Source organism: Lactuca sativa, chromosome 8 (genome assembly GCF_002870075.4).
Source record: "Lactuca sativa cultivar Salinas chromosome 8, Lsat_Salinas_v11, whole genome shotgun sequence".
Classification (NCBI taxonomy): domain Eukaryota; kingdom Viridiplantae; phylum Streptophyta; class Magnoliopsida; order Asterales; family Asteraceae; genus Lactuca; species Lactuca sativa.
In genome coordinates this window covers 67981382-68005714 of record NC_056630.2, presented here as the reverse complement: position 1 = coordinate 68005714, position 24333 = coordinate 67981382, and the positions used below count along the sequence as shown (strand labels likewise).

The 24333-nt window shown below is 29.6% G+C and overlaps 1 protein-coding gene across 1 annotated transcript; it reads left to right on the top strand.

Annotated features, from left to right (window-relative positions):
* The first annotated feature begins 14258 nt into the window (after positions 1-14258).
* On the top strand, positions 14259-16008 carry LOC128127721 (uncharacterized). The gene is made up of 4 exons (XM_052766396.1): positions 14259-14537; positions 14788-14862; positions 15529-15591; positions 15820-16008. The coding sequence occupies exons 1-4, from the start codon at positions 14259-14261 to the stop codon at positions 16006-16008; spliced, it is 606 nt and encodes a 201-aa protein (XP_052622356.1).
* Positions 16009-24333: the final 8325 nt, after the last annotated feature.

Below are 24333 nucleotides of genomic sequence, written 5' to 3'. Positions count from 1 at the left end.
ACCCGGAGGGTTGACTTTTGTTGACTTTTAATGTTTGGTCAACTTTAGGGTATTTGAGCCATGAGAGGGGTAAAATGGTCTTTTCCCTTTCTGAGAATGATAGGAAAGGAAAGAGTCTAGCCTTGGGGAAATGCAATAATGAGAAGTGTTTGTTATGATTAGGCGGAGGCTAGATCTTATCTCACAGAGTCCGAGATTTTCGAGTTACCGAGTTACCCGAGGTGAGTCTTCTCACTATACTGTACCCGGAAATGTACCTATGTGTGACTGGAAGGTCTTGTATGCTATGGGATGCCTGTATTATATGTTATGCGTTGCATGTTCTGTATGCGTTATGTATGTGATATGTATGCTATGTATGATATGGGCTGGAAAGCATTATGATGTGGACCGGAAGGTCAAGGAGTCATGGACCGGAAGGTCGATATGAGTAGGACCGGAAGGTCTACTGGGACTGGGACGGAAGTCTCCAGAGACACATGGACCGGAAGGGCGTGTAGAGTATGGCCTCGAAAGGCGTATGTGTGTAAGTGGTATTTGGGAAACTCACTAAGCATTTATGCTTACAGTAGTTATGTTATGTGTTTCAGGTACTAGCGAGGACCATGGTAAGGCGCCGGCGTGACCCGTACACACAGAGAGAAGATTTGATTTGTGATCTTGGGATATGTTTTGAATTGAGAACTATTGTGGAATACTTTTGAGAATGTTTTATATATTAAAAATTTGTTTTGAAATTACATCATTACAAAAATGAAATGGGTGTTGATGTATTTCTTTTTGTAATTTTTGGGGTGAGGCTATTGGGTTTGATCAAACTTGACTACTTCTGTGATATTCGATAACACCCGATTCCCTTTCAACAACCCACCACCCCATTATCTTACCCACAAATGGATTTCAAATAAATCTCGATACTGAATAGATTCAATCTCGAAGAAATCTAGATTGATGATGTTCGAAATGATACATGTGAATTGTTTCTTTCTTTTGGAGTATCGAGATTGATGTGGCTCGAAAGGATACTTGATTGCTTCTAGGGTGAGTTTGGTTATGTTTTGATCAGCCTTGATCGATTTGTTCAAGATCTTAGAATTTATGTTAAAATAAAATAAAATCAATAACTTCCATGGCGAGGAAGAAGGATTATAACCCAAGTGTTTTTGTGTTCGTCTGTGTGAGGTTGGATTTGCATGTGTGGGGTGGAGAAGAAGGAGAGAGAGAGAGAGGGAGAGAGAGAGAGTCAAAGAGAGAGAAAGAAAATTAGAGAGATAGAGAATGAAGTGGGGTAGTTAATTCCTTTTTCATTTTTTTAAATTAAAAAAAGTATTAACATAAATAAAAAAAATTGAAAACATAAATTAAAAGGACATAATCGTATTGGGTGCTGCTAAATTAACACTCTTTAGACACCCTATAAATTTTTTTATTAAAAGTCAACATATAATAAACTATTTACAATATAATTTTTTAAAAAACAATACAAATTTAACCAACAAAAAAACCTTAAAATCAAATAGGGTGTCTAAATGGAAAATTAAGGTGTCTTTTTAGCCAACCCCAATCGTATTTTCAAGTTTTTTTGGATCAAATTCATGGAAATTCTTGATTTTGGACATTCTATTTAAGTGAAACTTTTTAGACCCGATCTAAAGTTTTTTGAATACCACAAGGACCAATCTTATAGTTTTTGTTGATTATCTATCTACTCTAGGAATATTGTTGTATTTGATTTACTCTTATTATTTATATTGTATTCATTATAAATCATTATCATCATACATACTTATAAACCTAGCATTTTTTCTTGAATCTCATGCATTTGAAACCCTCATTTTTTTTTCCTTTCACCACATTCATTTGAAACTCCCATGACTTTTCAATTTCTTTATAATAATAATTATAATTTGGTAATTAGGTTAAATAAATATCAAATCTAAAGTGTATTCATATATAAACTAAATTTCAATATTAAAATAATATCTTTAATTCTACTTATAAAATTATGCTTTTTAACTTTTAACATATTATACTTAATTTATTAGTTTTAATATATTGTTGGATGTAAACTATTATCATTTTAAAGGTATAATTTTTGAACAATTTGTATAAAATACTTAAATTATTAATTAAAGTATAACATTATAGGCTCAACTTAAATATAAATTTTATTTAACTTAAACAACCCAAAGATTATTTTATAAATAGTTGAAAGTGATAAATTTTAGTGTATTTCTAATAATGATTGTAAGTTGGTTAGTAATGTTAAATAAATATCAAACCTAAAGTGTAATCATAAATAGACTAAATTTCAATTTTAAAATAATATCTTTACTTCTATTTATAAGGTTATGTCTTTAAATTTTAACATATTATACTTAATTTATTAGATTTAAAATGTTGTTGCATGTAAACCATTATCAGTTTAAAGCTGCAATTTTTGAACAGTTTGGACAAAATACTTAAATTGTTAATTTAAATATAACATTACAGTGTCAACTTAAATATAATGTTCAGTTGCACTAAAAAAACAAAATAATATTTTGTAAATAGTTAAAAGTGATTAATTATAGTGTTAAATGCAAAAACTAAATTGTAATATTAGTTTAGCTAAAATATTTCCTAAATATATTTATATAATCGTTAAAACTTTTCAAATAAGTTGCTTAAAATAACTTATAATAAAAATAGTTAAAAATAACTCTATATAAATGATTATATTGTTACCTTTAAAATCAAAAAATAATGTTTGATGTTTTAAATAATTATAATAATAGAAATTAAAACATTAAGCAAATAAATTTTAAAAAATTAGTTAAAAATAACAACTATAAATAATATTAAACCATATATAATATTTAATTTTATTGATGTGTAACTAGCGAGTAGAAGTCATTCAAACGATTGAGATTATAACGTTATAAAAGATTTATATATTATCATATAATTCAAAATAATCAATATATTATATCAAATTAATATACGAATTATTATATCAAATTTAACAACGTTAATGTTATATTTTAATATATCTATATATATCTATATATATATATATATATATATATATATATATATATATATATATATATATATATATATATATATATATATATAAAGACTTCAACTATATAGTGTTTCTGCACATTACAATGTCAACCCAAATATAAATTTCAGTTCCATTTAAAAAAACTAAAGAATATTTTATAAATAGTTAAAAGTGATAAATTGTAGTGATAAAAGAAAAAACTAAATTGTAATTTCAATTTAACTAAAATATTTCTTAAATATATTTTTATAATCATTAAAAGTTTCCAACTAAGTAGCTTAAAATAACTTACAATAACAATAGTTAAAAACAACTCTATATAAATGATTATATTGTTAACTTTAAAATAAAAAAAACAATGTTTGATGTTTTAAATAATTATAATGATAGAAATTAAAACATTAAGCAAATAAGTTTTAAAAAATTAATTAACAATAAAAACAACTATAAATAACATCAAGTCATATATTATATTTAATTTTATTCATTTGTAACTCGCGGGTAGAAGTCATTCAAACATTGAGATTATGAAGTGATAATAAATGTATATATTATCATATAATTCAAAATAATCAATATATTATATCAATCTAGTATATACAAATTATTATATCAAATTTAACAACAACGTTATTGTTATATTTAAAAAATCATATATTTGTAAAGACTTTAACTATATAGGTGTTTCTGCGCAACGCGCGGGCATTTGCCTAGTATATCTTATAAAGCTTGCATTTTTTTCTTGAACATTATGCATTTGAAACTCCCAAGACCATTTTTTCTTGAACCTCATGCATTTGAAACTCCCAAGACTATTAAACTTATACAAATTAATTTATGATTAATTGAAATATTATGATGTATAACTCTTAAAACTCTTCAAATCATGCTATTTAATTGATGAGTTAAATGAAATATTTAGCCTATATAAGAAATTTGTAGATTACATATTGCATGTATCTCAAAAGAAAATGATAGATTATATTTGCTGGGTTTGAAGAGTTATGTGAGTGGTTTCATGGATGTAAGAAAGCAATTGGAATTTTTCCAAATATAAATTCATGTAAACTCAAATTTGGTGCGCGTAAAGTTTTAGATATTAACCAAGGTTCAAATTTACGTATGTTTGTAAATGTATACTTTAGATCATTTGTTAAGTTTTTGTGTTATGCATCTTTTTATAATCAAATGATGATGAAGTTGGATTGATAATTACTTCTCATGAGCTTTTGGTAAATCAAGCATCAACTTTGTTAACATGTATATATCTTTATGTTGTCTCTCTCTTTTTTATGTTTAGAAAATATATTTTATGTATAAGAGAACATTATTCAGCATGTATTTTATGCTATGTATATATTATATTAGTTTTTATCGTCTATTTTGTTGTAAATAACATCAAAGGAGTTTTTTATAATTAATTTTTTTATTCTAAATTGTTGGTCATAATGATGAATTAGAACGAATAACTTTTAATATGATATGACTTTATTGTTAAAAAACAATAAGTATGTGCGTTATAGAAATGAATTCTTTATGTTCTACCAAAACTTATATGGATATACCTAATTTTAAATGTTTTTATAGTAAAAAAAAATCTTATTACATTTGTCAATTTCCTTTTTCCCTATTAAAGTAAAATAAATAAAATATTAATATTTTCATAAGAAAGTATAAATGATAAAAATAGACATCAAGTGTAACTTTCTTCCTCTACTAACCTACAATTAACATATTTATTTTAAGATTGGTCACAGTACATAATAATTATAGTAATTTTATAATTCAAATCGTCATTTTATTTGGACCGTTCATTCTTCTCCAATATTTTATAGCTTTAAGGAAAAAGTGAAACTATAACAAAAAAAATATGATAACTTTTTTTGTAAATATAATAATAAAAAATTTCAAATAAGTAGTTTTAATTAGTAAAAAGTAATAATTGTTAAAATAACGTAAAACTAATGAATATATTATATTATATTAAAAAAGTATTGTTATTTGAAATAATAATAATAATATAGGAAATAAAAAATATTCAAATAAACTATTCATAAATTAGTTAAAAATACCTATAGTTTAAAATAATTTAAAATCAGAAACTTAGTTTAATTTGATTCAAACACAACTTTTTATATATTTCTTATTGTATACTTAAAATTATTATAATATTAGTTACAACATAGTATAAAAATTATTATTTAAATGATAAATGCTTATAATATTGTTTTTATAACGTATAATTATTAATATTTATATTATATTATTGGGCACAAATCAAGAGTTTAAAACTCCCACTACAACTCAATAGTTTTTTTATTTAAATGTAATTATGATATCAAATTAAATATAATTTGCCTTTATATTTTTCACTACATTCAAAAGTTTTTTAAACTTATGGTTATTAATGTACAATGCTTTTTCATGTTCTATTTATTTATTATACACATTCTAACTATATTAGTAGTATATAATTAAGTTTTGCTTAAAAAAATCATATGTTTGAAAATATTTTTGATTCAAAATGAAAGAGTTGAAATAAAATAAGTTTTGTCGCATCATTGGTTATTTTAACACAATTTTTTATAACAGTGCTTCTATATATCAAATGTATGTTGATTTCTAAATATTCATTTTGAATTATTTATAAGTGTTTAATAAGTTTTGTTTGATGTAAATGTTATAATGTTGTAGTGTTTTTATTTTATTAAAAGCTATAGTGTTTTTCATACTATTTGTTATTTGTTTTATATACAAGTCGGCATACGTTTTATATATAATTTCCACGGCTTAAAACGTTCTATAAAATTATCAAAAGTTGTAGTATTTTTTTTCATACTACTTTGTTTTTTATATATATATAAATCAATATATATTTGATATATCATTTAGACAACATAAAACGGTCTATAAAATCATGAATTAACAATGGAAAGAACCAATGATGTAAATTTATTAAAATTAATAAAACTAATATGTTAATATAGAGTTTATTTTGCTATTGACATTGGTTTTACATGTATCAATATTAAATCACAATTTGTTAAATTTTATTATTTTAATTAAATAATTATATTCACGCACAACGTACGTAGATTCGACTAGTACATACTTATAAAGCTAGCATTTTTTCTTAAATCTCATGCATTTGAAACCCCCATTCTTTTTTCCTTTCACCACATTCATTTGAAACTCCCATGACTTTTCAATTTCTTTATAATAATAATTATAATTTGGTAATTAGGTTAAATAAATATCAAATCTAAATTGTATTCATATATAAACTAAATTTCAATATTAAAATAATATCTTTAATTCTACTTATAAAATTATGTTTTTTAACTTTTAACATATTATACTTAATTATTAGTTTTAATATATTGTTAAATTTAACCATTATCATTTTAAAGGTATAATTTTTGAACAATTTGTATAAAATACTTAAATTATTAATTAAAATATAACATTATAGGCTCAACTTAAATATAAATTTTATTTAACTTAAACAACCCAAAGATTATTTTATAAATAATTAAAAGTGATAAATTGTAGTGTCTTTCTAATAATGATTGTAAGTTGGTTAGTAATGTTAAATAAATATCAAACCTAAAGTGTAATCATAAATAGACTAAATTTCAATTTTAAAATAATATCTTTACTTCTATTTATAAAGTTATGTCTTTAAATTTTAACATATTATACTTAATTTATTAGATTTAAAATGTTGTTGCATGTAAACCATTATCAGTTTAAAGCTACAATTTTTGAACAGTTTGGACAAAATACTTAAATTGTTAATTTAAATATAAAATTACAGTGTCAACTTAAATATAAATTTCAGTTCCACTAAAAAAACCAAATAATATTTTGTAAATAGTTAAAAGTGATAAATTATAGTGATAAATGCAAAAAATAAATTGTAATATCAGTTTAACTAAAATATTTCCTAAATATATTTATATAATCGTTAAAAGTTTTCAAATAATCAGTTTAAAATAACTTATAATAACAATAGTTAAAAATAATTCTATATAAATGATTATATTGTTATCTTTAAAATCAAAAAAATAATGATTGATTTTTTAAATAATTATAATGATAAAAATTAAAACATTAAGCAAATATATTTTAAAAAATTTGTTAAAAATAACAACTATAAATAATATTAAACCATGTATAATATTTAATTTTATTGATGTGTAACTCACGAGTAGAAGTCATTCAAACGATTGAGATTATGACGTTATAATAGATTTATGTATTATCATATAATTCAAAATAGTCAATATATTATATCAAATTAATATACGAATTATTATATCAAATTTAACAATAACGTTAGTGTTATATTTTAAAAATATATATATTTGTAATGACTTCAACTATATAGGTATTTCTGCGTATTACAATGTCAACTCAAATATAAATTTCAGTTCCATTTAAAAAACTAAAGGATATTTTATAAATAGTTAAAAGTGATAAATTGTAGTGATAAAAGCAAAAACTAAATTGTAATTTCAATTTAACTAAAATATTTCTTAAATATATTTTTATAATCGTTAAAAGTTTCCAAATAAGTAGCTTAAAATAACTTACAAAACAATAGTTAAAAACAACTCTATATAAATGATTATATTGTTAGCTTTAAAATAAAAAAACAATGTTTGATGTTTTAAATAATTATAATGATAGAAATTAAAACATTAAGCAAATAAATTTTAAAAAATTAATTAACAATAAAAACAACTATAAATAACATCAAATCATATATTATATTTAATTTTATTCATGTGTAACTCGCGGGTAGAAGTCATTCAAACGATTGAGATTAAGAAGTTATAATAAATGTATATATTATCATATAATTTAAAATAATCAATATATTATATCAATTTAGTATATATAAATTATTATATCAAATTTAACAACAACGTTATTGTTATATTTAAAAAACCATATATTTGTAAAGACTTCAACTATATAGGTGTTTCTGCGCAACGCGCGGGCATTCGCCTAGTATACTTATAAAGGAAACATTTTTCCTTTCACCACATTCATTTGAAATTTCCATTAATTTTCTCTTTCACCACATTCATTTGAAACTCCCATGACTTTTCAATTTCTTTCTAATAATTATTATAAGTTGGTTAATAAGGTTAAATAAATATAAACCTAAAGTGTAATCATATATTAACTTTTAACATATTATACATATTTTATTAGGTCTAATATATTGTTGTTTGAAAATTTTGTATAAAATACTTAAATTGTTAATTTAAATATAACCCTACAGGATTAACTTAAATATAATTTTTAATTCAACTTACACAACCGAAAAAATGCTTTGTAAATAGTTAAAAGTGATAAATCGTAGTGACTTTCTGATAATGATTATAAGTTAGATAATAATGTTAAATAAGTATCAAACCTAAAGTATAATCATAAATAAACTAAATTTCAATATTAAAATAGTATTTTTACTTCTACTTATATACTTATGTCTTTAACTTTTAACATATTATACTTAATTTATTAGATTTAAACTGCAACTTTTGAAATGTTTGGACAAAATACTTGAAGTTTTAATTTAAATATAACATTACAGGGTCAACTTCGATATAAATTTCAATTCCACTTAAAAAACCCAAAGAATATTTTGTAATATCAATTTAACTAAAATATTTCCTAAGGATATTTTTATAATCGTTAAAAGTTTTCAAATAAGCAGCATAAAATAACTTATAATAACAATAGTTAAAAATAACTCTATATAAATGATTATATTGTTATCTTTAAAATAAAATAAAAAATTGTTTGATGTTTTAAATAATTACAATGACAGAAATTAAAAAGTTAAACAAATAAATTTTAAAAAATTAATTAACAATAACAAAACTATAAATAGCATTAAACCATATATTATATTTAATTTTATTAATGAGTAACCCACGGGTAGATGTCATTTAAAAGATTAAAATTATGTAATTTTAATAGATTTATATATTATCATATAATTCAAAATAATATGTATATTATATCAACGTAACATACGAATTATTATATCAAATTTGATAACATTATTGTTTTATTTAAAAAAACATATATTTGTAAAAATATAAGCTATATAGTTGCTTCTGCGCAACGCGCGGACATTTGCCTAGTATCAATATACAATACACTCTTATTATGTATATTGTATTAATTATAAATACCAATATACAATACATTCCATAGTTATCCATAGTTATTGGAGATTAATCATTAATTACTCTTGATCTATATGTCATCCTTTAATTTGTATTTGTTTAATATACTAATCATTAGATAATTTTTTATCCATGTACTAATATAATAAACACTGGAAACCATTGCTCTTGCCTTTTTATGAATTTCCAACATAATGTGGTAGTGATCTACCATTAACCATAACCCTCCATGAATTGACCCACACTCGCTCTTCCTACCCAGTGATGCATAAAATGCTTTTAATGTATATCTTCGTCGACTAACTTTCTCACGTACAAAAGTAAGTCGAATTCCACAATATTGGTATTAAAACTTCCTAGTAAACACTATCTTTTACGCAAATTTTTTAGTAAAAATTATTGAATTCTAGTTATTTAATACTACTTAATGTTGATATTGAGCAAACAATCAAAGAATGACAATAAAATATCACAAAAAATTTGATGGTTTGGTTGATATAATCTACCTCTAGGGACAAGAACCTAAGAACAATCTATTACTTGACTGTTTTCAAAATCATACATTGAAAAAACATAGCTAAGAATGCTTATAAGTGTAAAGACCCAAACATATATTCCAAACATTTATCCCTTCAAAATCATAATTTGGGTTTCTTGACTTCGTTCTAGGTCATATTATCTATTCGGATCACCAAATTTCAAGTCACATTTCTACATTTCATATATAAAATTGACTTTTTCATTTCTAATTATGTGACTTTCAGATTCATGGTTTCTTTTCAATATATTGAATGAAATAAAATTTGTATAAAATATATAATCTACTTCTAGATTATATTTACGTCTCAGATGCACTTAAACCTTCAACCATTTGGACCAAAAGACATCATGTCGACAACGTATTAACAAATTCCTATGGGCTATCAACCCTTCGATATACATTTATATATAGTTTTTATGATCTATTTCTCTTCAAAAGGAAGAAATACTTTAAAATGCATACATTTCGTTGAAAATTAAGAAGTGCCCAATCCAACTATCCCAATGTCCAATTGAAAAATGAGAAATTAGGTTGTTTCTCTTACCCTAATTGTAAAAGACGCAACATTTCTTTACATTTTTGAACCCCATCCTCTTTCTCTCTCACCATTTACAGAGGTTGCTATCATTGTAGGAGAACCTATAACGCCCCATTTCTGGTATGTAATTCAAATAAAGTATTTTCATTTCTAAAGGGGTACTCGACGAGTCTGTAGCTCGACTCGTCAAGTAGAGACGGGACGATCACGTGTTTTGAGCTGGCTACTCGACGAGTCCATACGTTGGACTTGGCGAGTCCTCCTGTCTGGATGAAGCCCTAATTTTAAGGGTTTGCACCCTATTTAAACACACTTATGCGCCCCCAACCTCGCCTCTATCACTCTCAGAACATTTCCCCTGTAAACCCTATCCCTATTGTTGAGTTTGAGTGTGCTTGTGATAGCTTGGAAGCTTTGGGAAGGAAAGAAGGTCCATAGAAGGGAAGGAAGATCCACGAGTTAGCTTACATCTGTTCTTCATTCAGGTAATGAAGTTATGACCTTGTGCATTCCTCCATCACAACCTCCTTTATGCTTGTTATGCCTTCTTTGGAGCCTTTTATGATTCAAAACTTGTGATACGGACTCTCCTTGGATGAAAACTTCAAATTTGGACTCTCATTGCATTCTAGAAGTGTAAAGTTTCAGTTATGGTCGTGATTAAGGTCCCTCTTGACCTTGGAACCCCATTAAGAGTTTAGGGTTGGCATTTGAAGCCTTTAAAGCCATGTATGCACGTAAAGTTTGCAACTTTACGTGATAAGCATGCCCTAGAAGCTTGGATCTGTAATTTGGAGCCTCTGCATGGCTCAAATCAGGTCAGTATGGAAAAGGAACTAAATGGACTCGGCGAGTCATATGAAGATAGCCGTGGACTCGACGAGTTGGATGAACAACTCGGTGAGTCCGATGAAGATTTCATCGGACTCACCGAGTTGTTCATCCAACTCGGCGAGTCGGATGAGTTTTTCCCGAGAAAAGTAGTGTTTGAGTGAAATAGCTTCATTCCTTCTTAGCTACACGTAAGGTTAGCAACTTTACGTGTTCAGATGGTTCCAGGGGCTTAGATCTACAAGTTAGATGCTCTGGATTGGTTTGGAATTCAATTGTTTAGGATCTGCACGACCGGACTCGGCGAGTCGAGTCGCGAGTCCCCGTTTTTCTTCGACTTGTGAGTTCAGGGTGGGTCAATTAGTGGGAAAGGGACTCGGTGAGTTAAAGTCAGAGTTAGTAAAGGAGGGACTCGGCAAGTCTGCGCCCTGACTTGGCGAGTCCGGTCAACTGGAAGTTAACTTTGACCAGGGAGTTGACTTTGACCGGGGGTAAAATAGTCATCTTACCCTGAGGGTATTTACAAGTAACTAATCTAGTGTTTTTGGGGTTTGTAGTCGGACAGTTCCGGAGCAACGGTCAACCACTTTAGAGTTAGTATCTCAGCAACCAGCATTACGAGGTGAGTTTTCCTTCCAGTAGGAACGGGTCTACGACCACAATGCCGGCCCATCTAGTTAGCAGTAGTTCCGGACTTGGGTCCGATGCAGTAGCTCAGTGTGCTTGATGTCTTTGTGATTCAAGCATGTCCTTTTGATATGTGTTTCGGACTTCGGTCCGATGCAGTATACGGTATATGTGTTTATGCTAGTTGATATGTTTATGCTATGCTATGTCATGCTCAGTCAGTTTCCGGACTTCGGCCCGATGTAGGGGACAAGGTCCCAGTCAGTTCCGGATTTCGGTCCGATGCAGTTAGTTCCGGACTTCGGTCCGATGCAAGGGACAAGGTCCCAGTCAGTTCCGGACTTTGGTCTGATGCAGTTTCCGGACTTTGGTCCGATGCAGAGGGCAAGGCCCTGGTTAGTTTTCGGACTTCGGTCCGATGCAGTTTCTGGATTTCGGTTCGATGTAGTGGGCAAGGCCCAATATGTGCTTTATATGTTATTGTTTGGTAGGTGGTAGTCTGGGGGAGCTCACTAAGCTTTGTGCTTACAGTTTCAGTTTTGGTTTCAGGTACTTCCGCAAGCAAAGGGAAGAGCTCGGGATGATGACATTGCACACACCACAGTTCCAGCTTTTGTCCTGGGACTTTATTTCAGATACTATGTTATGTTGATACAGTTCTTTTGTCATGACACATCTATTATAACTTTTGAGATTTATGTCGTACGATTTCATGATATATTATAAACGGTTGATATATTTAGTTTTATTTAAATAAAAATTTTTGGGTCGTATTTTGGATCGTTTCAGAACCTCCCTATGGATCTTTGCTGCTTTTTATTTACTGTTTCGGCAGTTTTTTGGTTGTTTTGACAGTTTTAATATTGCAGTTTTTATTAACAATATTTGACAGAATTTTAGTTGTTGTGACAGCTCCAATATTGCAGTTTTTTTAACAATATTTGGTATAATTTTTGATGTTTTGACAACTTCAATATTGCAAGTTTTTTAACAATATTTGGCAATATTTTTGTTGTTTTAACAATATTGCAGTTTTTTTAACAATCTAATGGACTCGACTAAAATGGGCATAAAAAACCCAAACCATTAAACCAAACCGGAGTAAAACCTTTAGTAACGGTTTGGTTTTGTTCGGTTTTAATTTTTGAACGGTTCGGTTTTGGTTTTCGCTTGACAAAAACCATAACTAACGGTTTGGTTTCGGTTTGATCTAAAACCAAAAAAACCGGACCGTGAACACCCCTAATATAAATATAAATTGATGACATGAAATACTTGTTTGGTAATACATTTATTTACAACTACCATTAATATACTATATTAATAGACATGGTCGTTAGTATAGTATATATTTATATATTTTAAGATTTTGCCATAATCCTTTTTATAGTTTGACAATTTTAGTCTATATTTTATATTTTTCAAGATTTTGCTACAATACTTTGTATAGTTTAACAATTTAGCCTCTAACATGTTGTAATTAAAGATTCGTCCATGTTTTTTAATATTTGCCACTTTAAGTCCCATTATTTTGTATGCTTCAAAATTTTGCCATAATATTTTATGTAGTTGACAATTTTAATCCCTAGTATGTTGTAATTAGAGATTGACCATATATTTATTAATATTTGTCGCTTTAAGTCCCTTTGACCATTTTGGTCTATTTTGTCCATTTTTTTCATCTTATTACTTATATTTCATTACGAATTTGGCAAACATGTTTTAATATTTTTTACTTTCAGTCTCTTTGACCATTTTTACCTTCATTTTGTCTATTTTCCATCTATCGATTTGTGCTTCTGTTTTGGACTTCGTTTTATTATTATTTTTTTCTCATCGAGTCATCGTCATCCTTTGTGAATAAAACAAAACGCATCTTATTGTCAAGTTGACCCATGGTTCAACAGAGGCTCACCCACTAGCAAGAACTAAAATTAAAATTGTATTGCGATATTGTTCTTCACACACCTTTTGTTAAAGAATAAATTACAGATTTGGTATACAAAACTGGTCTACGTAAGAATTGATTTTGCTATTACAATCCCTATATTGCCACTTTGTTATGGAGAATGTCCCCTTAAAAATGGACATTTTAAATTATTTATGATAATATAATGATCGATAACACTAATTTAAATGTTAGGTGACCTTTTTTTTTTTTTTTTTTTTTTTTGCTTTGACATTTTTTGTGTAAACTTGTTGAAACCTTTTAAAGAAGTTACATATTATCCCCTAAAAGACAACAATATCGGACTATATCGCTGAATTTAAATTAAAAAAGTCCAATGTAGATATATCTTGAATCTAAAAATCATTAAGATTTACTAATATCACTAGTTTCCAAAATTAATTACCCGGGAAAAATAAACAAAACAAAACAAAACCCTAAGCTCCTCTCCCGCCATCAACAAAACACCTATGGATTTACCCTAAGTCCCAAACCAGTCTCTTCTGCAAACTCTCATCATGACCACCACCACCGTTTCCACCGGTACCACTACCACTACCACCACTACTGCTACTGCCGCCACTGCTGCTTCCGCTACTGGCGGCAATGGCACAAGAGGCCTTCGAAATCAGACACAAGTGCCACCATGGGTTTTGGTTATGATCAACATTCAATATAACGGCTGCATGATTCATTCGAATGCTAAGGACAATAAGTTAGATCGATTTTGCATTGATTGTGGTGCTTCGTTTTGTAATAAATGTAGTTCCAATCACCATGGACATAAGTCCATCAAGGTATAATATTTATTATCTTGAAATCAAGATTATATCTACTACTTCTTGTTTACTTAGCATGCGAATAAAGTGTGATCGATTGATTCAAATCAAAAACCTTATAAATTATTATCCTTAATCATGTTTTGTTATATATAATCCTTTATCGACTCATATATGATGATTAGTGATAGATGATTCATTAGAATTTACGTAGTTTTATAAAAAGTTAATAGTGTAATCTTATGCTTATGTTTGATTAATGTTGAAGATTCGTAGGTATGTATATCATGACGTCATCAATCGACCTGATGCTCAAAAACACTTCGATTGCTCAGGCATTCAGGTTAGATATTTTTTCCATGAACACACCACAAAAGAGATTGTATTATGTTTGTCATATATTCGAGTTACAATGATATTATCCCATCCAAAAAGGTATAACAAAGTGGGATATATAAGTTGTTTGTGCAAAAAGACATAAATATATCATCATTTTCATTCTTAAAAATATCCTTAGAAAGTTGATATTTTTCCAACACGGAAAAATATATAAAAAATTTGTGACAATATTTTGTCTATAGAAAAGATCGTGAATGTCCTTTTCATTGTCACCACTAAACATGTCTTACAAAGCTTACCTTTGTTCTACCCAAAAAGGTATATAATGGTTTTGTTGTACAAATGACATGAATTGCCTTCTCGGACCCATTATAGGAAACAAGAAACTAGTTCTTGTACACCCAAAAGATGTGGGAGAGATCTCTTGCCTGTATAAAAGACTTAAATGCCCTTCTAATCATCACCATTTAAATTTTCCCTTCAAAGCTTATCCTTGCCCCACGCCACCACCCAAAAAGGAATACAAATGTGAGACAAATACCTCACATATGAAAAAATATGAAAAATACGTAAATACCCTTCTTATCTTTAGCATTAAAACTATCCTAGAAAGTTGGTCCTTGTCCCATAGTAAAAGACCTAAATGCCCTCACACAAGAAATGTGTACAGGGTTATGTAACAAATAGAGCCAAAGTGCTGTTCTTGAAGCAAAGACGTGATGATCAGCAGCCGGTAAAAGAGCAACATCAAAACACAAGGAGTCATAACTGCATCATTTGCAAGAGAAGTTTACCAGATTCACGATACTGCAGTATTCAATGCAAAGTAATCTTTCTTTTCCATGTGTTGTTTGTTCATGTTTTATAGATAATATAAACACGGCTAAATACTAGTTACTACAATTTTTTCTATCTTTGCGAATACTCTTTTCTTTTTTTTTTTTTTTTTTTAATTTCATAGGTTTCTGCAATGTACAATACTGGAAACATGGAAGAGGCTGGAGTTGATAACAATGTCAGCAGAAAGAAAGGTGAAGAGTTGGAGAAAAATTTATATGATGCTATGGAAGCTCAAGCTCCTACTAAATTAATGGCTTCCAAGAGAAAAAGACTACGAAAAGGGTTCCCACATAAGGCACCATTGTTCTGAAATATATCTAAAAGAAAATTTAAAATAAGAGAGTGCTACTGTGCTAGTGACTATATTGAACTTGATTTTTTGGTCATTTATTTGATTTGTGTGCGCGACTTTATCATCTTAATGATTTGTGAAGCTAACGCCATTGAAGGAAGTTTGCTAATACTTCTGTTTCTATGATCTACTGAGAAAGTATTGTAAAGTTTTTGGTGATATGTTTGATTAATTCTCTTCCTAGTTCATGGCTAAATGCATTTGATAGAAATTCGTCAGAATGTCAATTGAGCCTTGATTTTCAAGCTCGAGCCCAAGCTTGTGAAGTAGCCAACCACTTTGGATCTCAGCTCCACTAAAAACAAATTTGCAATACCATTAAAAATACATTGATATACATTCAAAAAATCATTACACAACAATAATTGGAATACAATCCAGCAAATTAGAATAATATGATATCATATTATCATGTACTATAAAAATTGACAATGCCCGGTAGATATAATACCAAAACAAATCCCAAATCAATTAAGTTTAATACAGTGTAATCTGTAATAAATTGTAATTATATCAGGTATTGTAATATCAAAATCGTTGTAGTATCTTTAAAGCATTCGTTGTAACTAAGAAAAATTAACTTTTAAATCAAGTATATCAAAATTTTGAAATTTTCAGGTACTGTAATACCAAATTAAGACTGGGAGTTAGAAAATTATGAGCTGAGGTCGTAAGAGAGGATAGGTCGTGGGAGGTAGGAAAGAAAATGGTGAAATCTGAAAGTTTTGAATTGAACTTTGAAGTCTTAATGACCTAGGCAGTTGGTTATGTGGTGAAAACTCAAAAAATATTAAAGATTTTTAGTTTTTTCTTTAATTTTTAAATAAATATATAAAAGGGTAAAAGTATAAATTTATAAAACTTGCATAACCTCATGAGCCTTATGATCCGGTTATTTTTTACTCGAGCTTGATTCGATTAAGTTTAGCCGATTTCACATACTTATCGAGTCGGTCTCGAGTTTCTTATCAATTGGTTTGGCTGGTTTACACATCTACTAGGGCTGTGCATGGGTCGGTTTTGGTCGGTTTTGGACTCCAACCCAACCCAAACCGTAAATGATCGGTTTCTAGTTTTCAGAACCCAATAGGGTCGGTTTCTGGTCGGTTCGGTTTCTCGGTTTCTGATATCGGTTTGGGCGGTTTCTCGGTTTCTTGGGTTTGAACCCATTTTCCAGAAATAAAACAATTAGTTAAGTAATTAAAAAAACACCTAAGTTTCTTTTATTTATTTTTATTTTTTTAATATACATATATATATATATATATATATATATATATATATATATATATATATATATATATATATATATATATATATATATATAATAATAATCAGTAAAAAGCATCGGGTTTGCGGGTTTGCTGGGTCGGTTTCTCGGTTTTAAAGAGGGGTCGGTTTCTCGGGTTGTTGGGTCGGTTTCTGGGGGTAAAACCGAAACCGAACCCGGAAAGTCGGTTTTTACAAATTTAAAACCCACACCGTCGGTTTTGATTCGGTTTCGGTTTTTTCGGTTTCGGTTTCGTCGGTTTTTGTCGGTTTCTCGGTTTCTTGGTTCGGGTTTGCTCACCCCTAACATCTACATACACCATGTAAAGCATGATTTATATAACTGTTGAGCTAATCAGCTAAACCAAAGGTAATTAGCAAGACTTTTTAGGGCTTTACATCCCTCCATCCATTGTCTACATCATATCCACTTAACATAAGGGTTTTTTTTTTTTTTTTTTTTTTTTTTTTTTTTTTTTTTTTTTTTCTCACTTCATCGTAGAAACCATCTCATAACCATCAAAATGGTATTTTTTTTTTTTTTATCTCACAACAATATTTATAACATACAGAGACTAACAAATATACATTAAATCTTATATGTTTATTAAATATAAAATAATACAAACAAATAAATAAAATCAAATTAGAATCAAGATGGAATTATGGATTATGTTGGAGCATTTTGAATCAAGGTGGAGCATTTTGAATCAAGATAGAACATTTGGCCAAAAGTGTGTTAGGGCATTTGCCAAATTCGCTCCTGGTCATGGCACTACAAACAATATGTCATTTAGTGACATACATTTTTAATGACATATGTTTGATGTGCCACTATATTATATTTTTAGTGACATATTTTATATGCCATTATAAATATTAACGAATTTAGTGGCATTAATATATTTATGTCGCTAATATTCATAACTACCAGTGGCATAATATTTTAAAATGCCACTAAAAGTTATATCTAATTAAAAATATAATATATTATATGTGTCACTATATCATTTTTTAGTGACATATTTTATATATTTTATGTGCCACTGTAAATATTAACGAATTTAGTGGCACTTAATCTTTTTATGTTGCTAATATTCATAACTACTAGTGGCATAATGTTTTAAAATGCCAATAAAAGTTATATTTAATAAAAAAAATATCAGATATTATATGTATTGTAATAATAATAAAATTAAATTGCAACAATATTCCAAATTTTTTCCGAAATACCAACTTTCACAAGGATATTAGACTTAGCCCACCTCTGCTATTGTATTTGAGATATTATATAATGATTTAATTCAATTTAGGCTTGAATCCATTTAAGTTAAGTCCAGTTCAATATCGCATACTATCTAACTTGATACTTTTATCACTTTCCCTCTAGGTCTACCAATACGCACTAATAGAGTAAGACCTAAACCCATCTAACAACGATGATTTGAGTATACCATCACCACCGTCCTTTCGTCGCCGTTGCACCATCAAGCCGCCGTCGTCGTCGTCCAAGTCGCCATCTTCCTACGCTACCGTCAGTTTCATTTTTTTCTTCGTTTTAGGTGTAGTAACGAGGAAGGTTTGTATCACAGGGTGAATGCAAACGTAATTTATGACTACTGAACGAGCAACTTATAGGAAAAAATTAACCGATTACAGATTTGCAAAGAAAAGAGGTCGATATCCCCTGAAATCATCTCCGACAGTCTAAAGGTACATCATAATCGGATTTCCACCATTATTAGGGTTATTGTTTCAATTATATTATACATGATTTGTGCATTATGTAATTAAAGTTGTGAATACTATTTATTGTAGGAACTGTTCGATTTCATATCATCGAATCTAGCATTGTTCATATCAATAAACCAAAAACAGATCTCATTGCTCCAGAAGGAAAAATAGGGTTCATTTAAGATGAATTAGATGGAGAATTGCTAATCAAAAAAAACGTTCTGTCTACTGCCATTCTCTACTATCATTCCCGACAATGTAAGATTCTACGTCTTCATTTCTTCAATCGATTGATTTTCTAAACTTTTATATGAGAATCATGAACAATCAAATATCCATCTACATCACAGTATATAACTAATTCATAATTTCAGTATGACCTTATAAATTTTCTTCTTAAATGTCGATTTAGGTTTTGATCAATGCATATATTCAACTTGATATGACAATTTTCCTTTAGTTATCACTTACATTCTGAGCATGAAAATAGCTTAAAAATACTCATTAATGTCACCATTTGTAAGCATCAAGAATCTATTCTTTAATATTGTCTTTCTTTCTTTTTCTGCCATTAAATACCACCTCAACGCCAACAACAAAAGCATAAGATCTCCATGATTATCTTCACTATCTCTCTGTACTTCCAATGTTGGTGCACATTTTCAATTGTTCCATCAAATACACCCCGTCTCCCTACAAAAATAAACTGATTTCAAAATTTTAATTAGCAACATAATATAATTTGGAGTAAAAGATGTATAATTTACCTAACTCCAAGTAGGGTTTCATACTCAACCTTATCTTACGAAGTGAAAACCTCTCCTCATCTGTTAATGTTTCTAAATCAGTAGGAAGTTGTGATGGCTGTAGATATTCTTGAACTTTTGCCAACGCCTTTTCGGCCTTTTTCATCTTTCCTTTCGCCTGCAATCACATAAAGAAGATCAGGATGTTCATGTGAAATGACCAAAATACCCTTGGTTCATGTAACTCATAACAATATAGGAATGTTTTGTATAACTTACAAGAACTAGCTTCTTTTTAAGCAATCTGACAAGAGAAGCGTGTCTGGCAACTGCTGAATCCCTCCTCATTTTCTCAATCTCCTCCCCGCTCCGCTCACTTCCCCACCGTGAGGTCGTGCCCACGGTCTCTGCGAGTGTCCCGGCAACTAACGAGCTTCTGACGGAGTTTTTATGAGTCAAGTCAATGAAAGTCAAAGCCTTTTCCCGTGCTTTGTCTTCATCCTCTTATCTATTAGCTCTTATGTCTTGTGCTTTGATCAATGTCTTTGTGACATTAGGGGGTAAAAAGTTGTTACCCTTGTAAAAGACAATATAGTCCTTGTTTCTAGAGACTAGAGTCCCTGCTGTCAGTATCTGGATCAAACAAGCCAAATGGACATTTTAGTAATTTTTAACTAGGGAATGCAAAGAAAGAAATGCTTATAATATGGACAAAATGCAATGAACAACAATATAGTTTCTAACTTTTTATTATTAAAGATTTGTACTTCTTTTTTTTCCCTTATTACAGCATTGTACTTTCAAAATATTCCTTATTTGAGCGTTGTATTTTTAGAAAATTTACAAATAATAGTAATGAGTTTTGAATTATGATTACATGACACAAGTTAACATTCTTTATGCAATTCATTCTCCACATAGGATGTATGCGTGTATTATACTGCTGACATGGAAAAAAACATTAGAATTCTGTTTTATGAAAATCCATCCATATATCAAAACCATAATATTAGCTTTTTGTATTCTTTTTTAGCTCTTTGTATATGTAGATATATAACTAATCATGGGTTATTTTAATATGCAGTAGAGAAAACAAAGGCTTCCAAGAACAAGTCCTCACAAAATTGGTATGAATTCAACCGATTTTTTATTTATTGAAAGGAGTCATAGGTGTAGAATTGGGCCAAATGATGCTAGTCCTAGTTTCATACTGTTTAGAAAATGCAAGTCAATGTAGGAACTCTCAAAGTGTACAAGTGTGTTGAGCTTGGACTAGGACTTGGTGCTGAGCATTTTCAGCAAATATGCTTAGTAACTATGAAATTAACTCCACTATGAAAGAAGTTTTAGTTTGAGACTTTTATTTCATATTAGTAAAATAAAAATGACCATGCTATTACAAAATTTTATGTTGGATTGTGTTCTCAACTTCCTAGTTTTTTATGATAGAGCATAGGTGATAACTAGTGTCTAAATATATATGACAGGAATTGGAGTTCATTGCTCAAATAAAGAAGTGTCAAAGTTCACCTAGGAATCAAGCAAATTGTCCAAGTTTGAAGGATTTTGCTTGTATGGTTCATTTATTTCCTTTTGAATTATTTTTCTTGGTGTCCATCTATTAATTTAATTTATGTTCATGTTAAGGTTTATTTATTTCCTATTGGCTGAAGGAGTGATTATGTTAGTTTGGTCCTTACTGGATTTAACATTTACTGATGTTACTTTTATCTAATTTAATTTCATTTTTCATACAGGGTAATCTAATAAGGTGTAAATTTTGTGATGGCAACCTCAGGCAAGTTAAATGGATATGGCAGTAAAGGTGCAAAGATTTGGAAATAGAAGATGGTTATTGTTAGGAAATATTCATCACCTTATCACGTGGATGCATGAATTTTTATACAGGAATGTGTAAACTTTGTAACTAAGCTTTGTGCGTTGTCTAATATTATAATAGTGGTTAGAATGTTAGTATGATGGAATTTACATAATAATGGCAAATTATGTTACACGTAAGTACTACTAGACTCATAATGCTTATTATGGCTGTTAAATACGAATGTGATTGTAATTTTAAGGATTAATAATTTAAGGAAAATTGTGTTACACTATTGTTAAAGTCATTAGTAGCACTGCTTTTAATAAATATAGTGTCTTAAAAAATCAGGAAATAATATTTATTTTAAATAAATATAGTGGCATAAAAAATGTGCCACTAAAAGAAAAAAGGTTATAGTGGCATAACCAAAAAGTGTCACTAAAACTCCAAAATGCTGCAGCGACACAATTGAAAAGTGCCACTAAAGGCTTTTAGTGGGAGCACTTCTAGTGGCACTTTTTTATTGTGCCGCCGATTACCAAGTGGGCTTTTAGTGGCACTTTTTTGGTATTTAGTGGCACTTTTTATGTGTCACTAAATGTCATTTTATTTGTAGTGTGGTAAATACGATCCTGGGTGGCTTCACCAATCTCGTTGCTGATGAAGGATGTGCTCTTAGGATGAATTAGTTCTTCATGGATGCGCAAATGGTTCTCTTGAATGCACTACATGTTGCTGAATACACTTCTAGTTGTGACTGCGGTCCTAGATCCGTGTTGGTACCTAGGTGCAAAGATGCTCTTGGTGTAAATGTGCTCTCCTGAGGTTAAAGGTTGAATATAGTAGAAGAAGTTTGCATGACGTCCTATGATTGATTGACATTCATTTGGACATATGAATGGATGAGCTTGACCCATTAGGATTTTATGTCTAATCCTTAGTAAATAAATAAGGATTGCTAGCTAGGATTTATTGTAGGCTTGTTTTTTTTTTTTTTTTTTTTTTTTTTTTTTTTTTCGAATTCAAGGTCTATGTGGTCTTGATTGTAATGTTACTTTGCTTGAGTCAAGTGAATAAGAATACTTAGGTTGCATTGACCGACCACATTAAATATTATGTCTTTGTGTGTGTGATTTTGCATGCTTTCTCGTTTATTCCATAACAAATATAACTAGTAATCTGGTTTGGGTAGGTAGGCAGTATATCCAAAAAGAAATTTATATGCATCCACCCGATGAGTAATCTTGCACATATTGATAGAATCTTGAAGCGGAATCAGTGAATCATGTGTTCTTTTCTTATTTGGTGAAGGCGGTTATTGATAGAATCTTGAAGTGGTGGGGTTTGGAGGAGCACGACTTTAAGTCTACTGGTGACTAAACTGATTGGTTTGCTACCATTAGAATGAAGAAGGATTTGAAAGATGTTCTAGAAGGGGTGTTCTTTGTTACTTGGTGGTTTTTATGGATGTTTCTAAATAGGATTGTTTTTGGTAAAGAGCAACAAAAAAATAGTGTTATTTTTATAGCAATGTTTCTTATTCCTTTCTTTGGTGTTTTATAGGTCTAATTTATCTTTTGATTGGGTGCTATGGCCTTAAAACCAAACTCTTGTTTTCTTGTAATGGTCTAAAAAAATCTTCCATATATGGCAATTTTTCTTTTTCAATGCCTGAACATACATTCACATTATTGTGTATATGTGTAACATACAAAAAATACTAGTAAAATTTTTTATTTTCAAACCATCAAATCCAAATAAACATTTGTTTGAAACTAATAATAGTAAAATGTATCTCTCATACATTAGAGAAAAATAGTAATAATCAGTGCAGAAAAAGCCATTAAGGGATGTTGTGCAGTTAAGCCAAAATCTTCCATTTGGAACTCAAAGTACACGAAATCATTTTGTAGCACCTGGTTTCCGGTATGTGAATTTTATTTGAGCATTGCCCTAATTTAGCCTTAGACTCGGCGAGTCATAGGGTCCGACTCGCCGAGTAGGGACGGGACTCAGGACGCGTTTTAAGTAGGCGACTCGACGAGTCCATATCCTGGACTCGGCGAGTCACCGCTGCGGGATGAAACCCTAAGTTTCAAGGGTTTGCACCCTATTTAAACTCTCATTCCGCCCCAACTCGTCCCCATCCACCCCCAGAACTCCCCCTACATCGTTTTCCCTTGTTTTCTTGAGAGTTTGAGGTGTTCTTGGTGTGTTCTTGAAGGTTTTTGAAGTGTAAGAGGAGTAGATCAAGAAGAGGAGAAGGAGATCAGCCATCCTTGTGTCATTTCAACATTTCCTTGAGGTATAACCCGTTTTCCCCTTGATTCTATGCTTAAAACTTCATTTGGGTCCTTCTTGGTCAATTTCCCAAGTTTGCATGTTCATTATATGTTGTAATAAGGCGTTTGGCCTTTGGATCTATGTAAGATTGAGCTCCAGGAGCTCAAATCTGTTAGCTTTTTGGTCCCATAAGGCTTGTTAGCCCTAGATCTACCATTTTGAGCCTTATAATCCATATTGGTGAATATCCACACGTAAAGTTGGAAACTTTACGTGTGATTCGTGTCCTAGAAGTCCAGATCTATGAATGGCATGGTCTGGAACCGAGCAAATCGGTATATTTAAGGAGTGCATGGCGACGACTCGGCGAGTCGCATAGGTGACTCGGCGAGTCTGGTCGCGAGTCACCGAATTAGTCCCTTCTTCATG

Coding starts and splice junctions, on each gene's coding strand:
- LOC128127721 (XM_052766396.1), top strand. CDS start 14,259: ATGACCACCACCACCGTTTCCACCGGTACCACTACCACTACCACCACT. Junction 14,538..14,787: donor ATGGACATAAGTCCATCAAG/GTATAATATTTA, acceptor TTAATGTTGAAG/ATTCGTAGGTATGTATATCA. Junction 14,863..15,528: donor TCGATTGCTCAGGCATTCAG/GTTAGATATTTT, acceptor AAATGTGTACAG/GGTTATGTAACAAATAGAGC.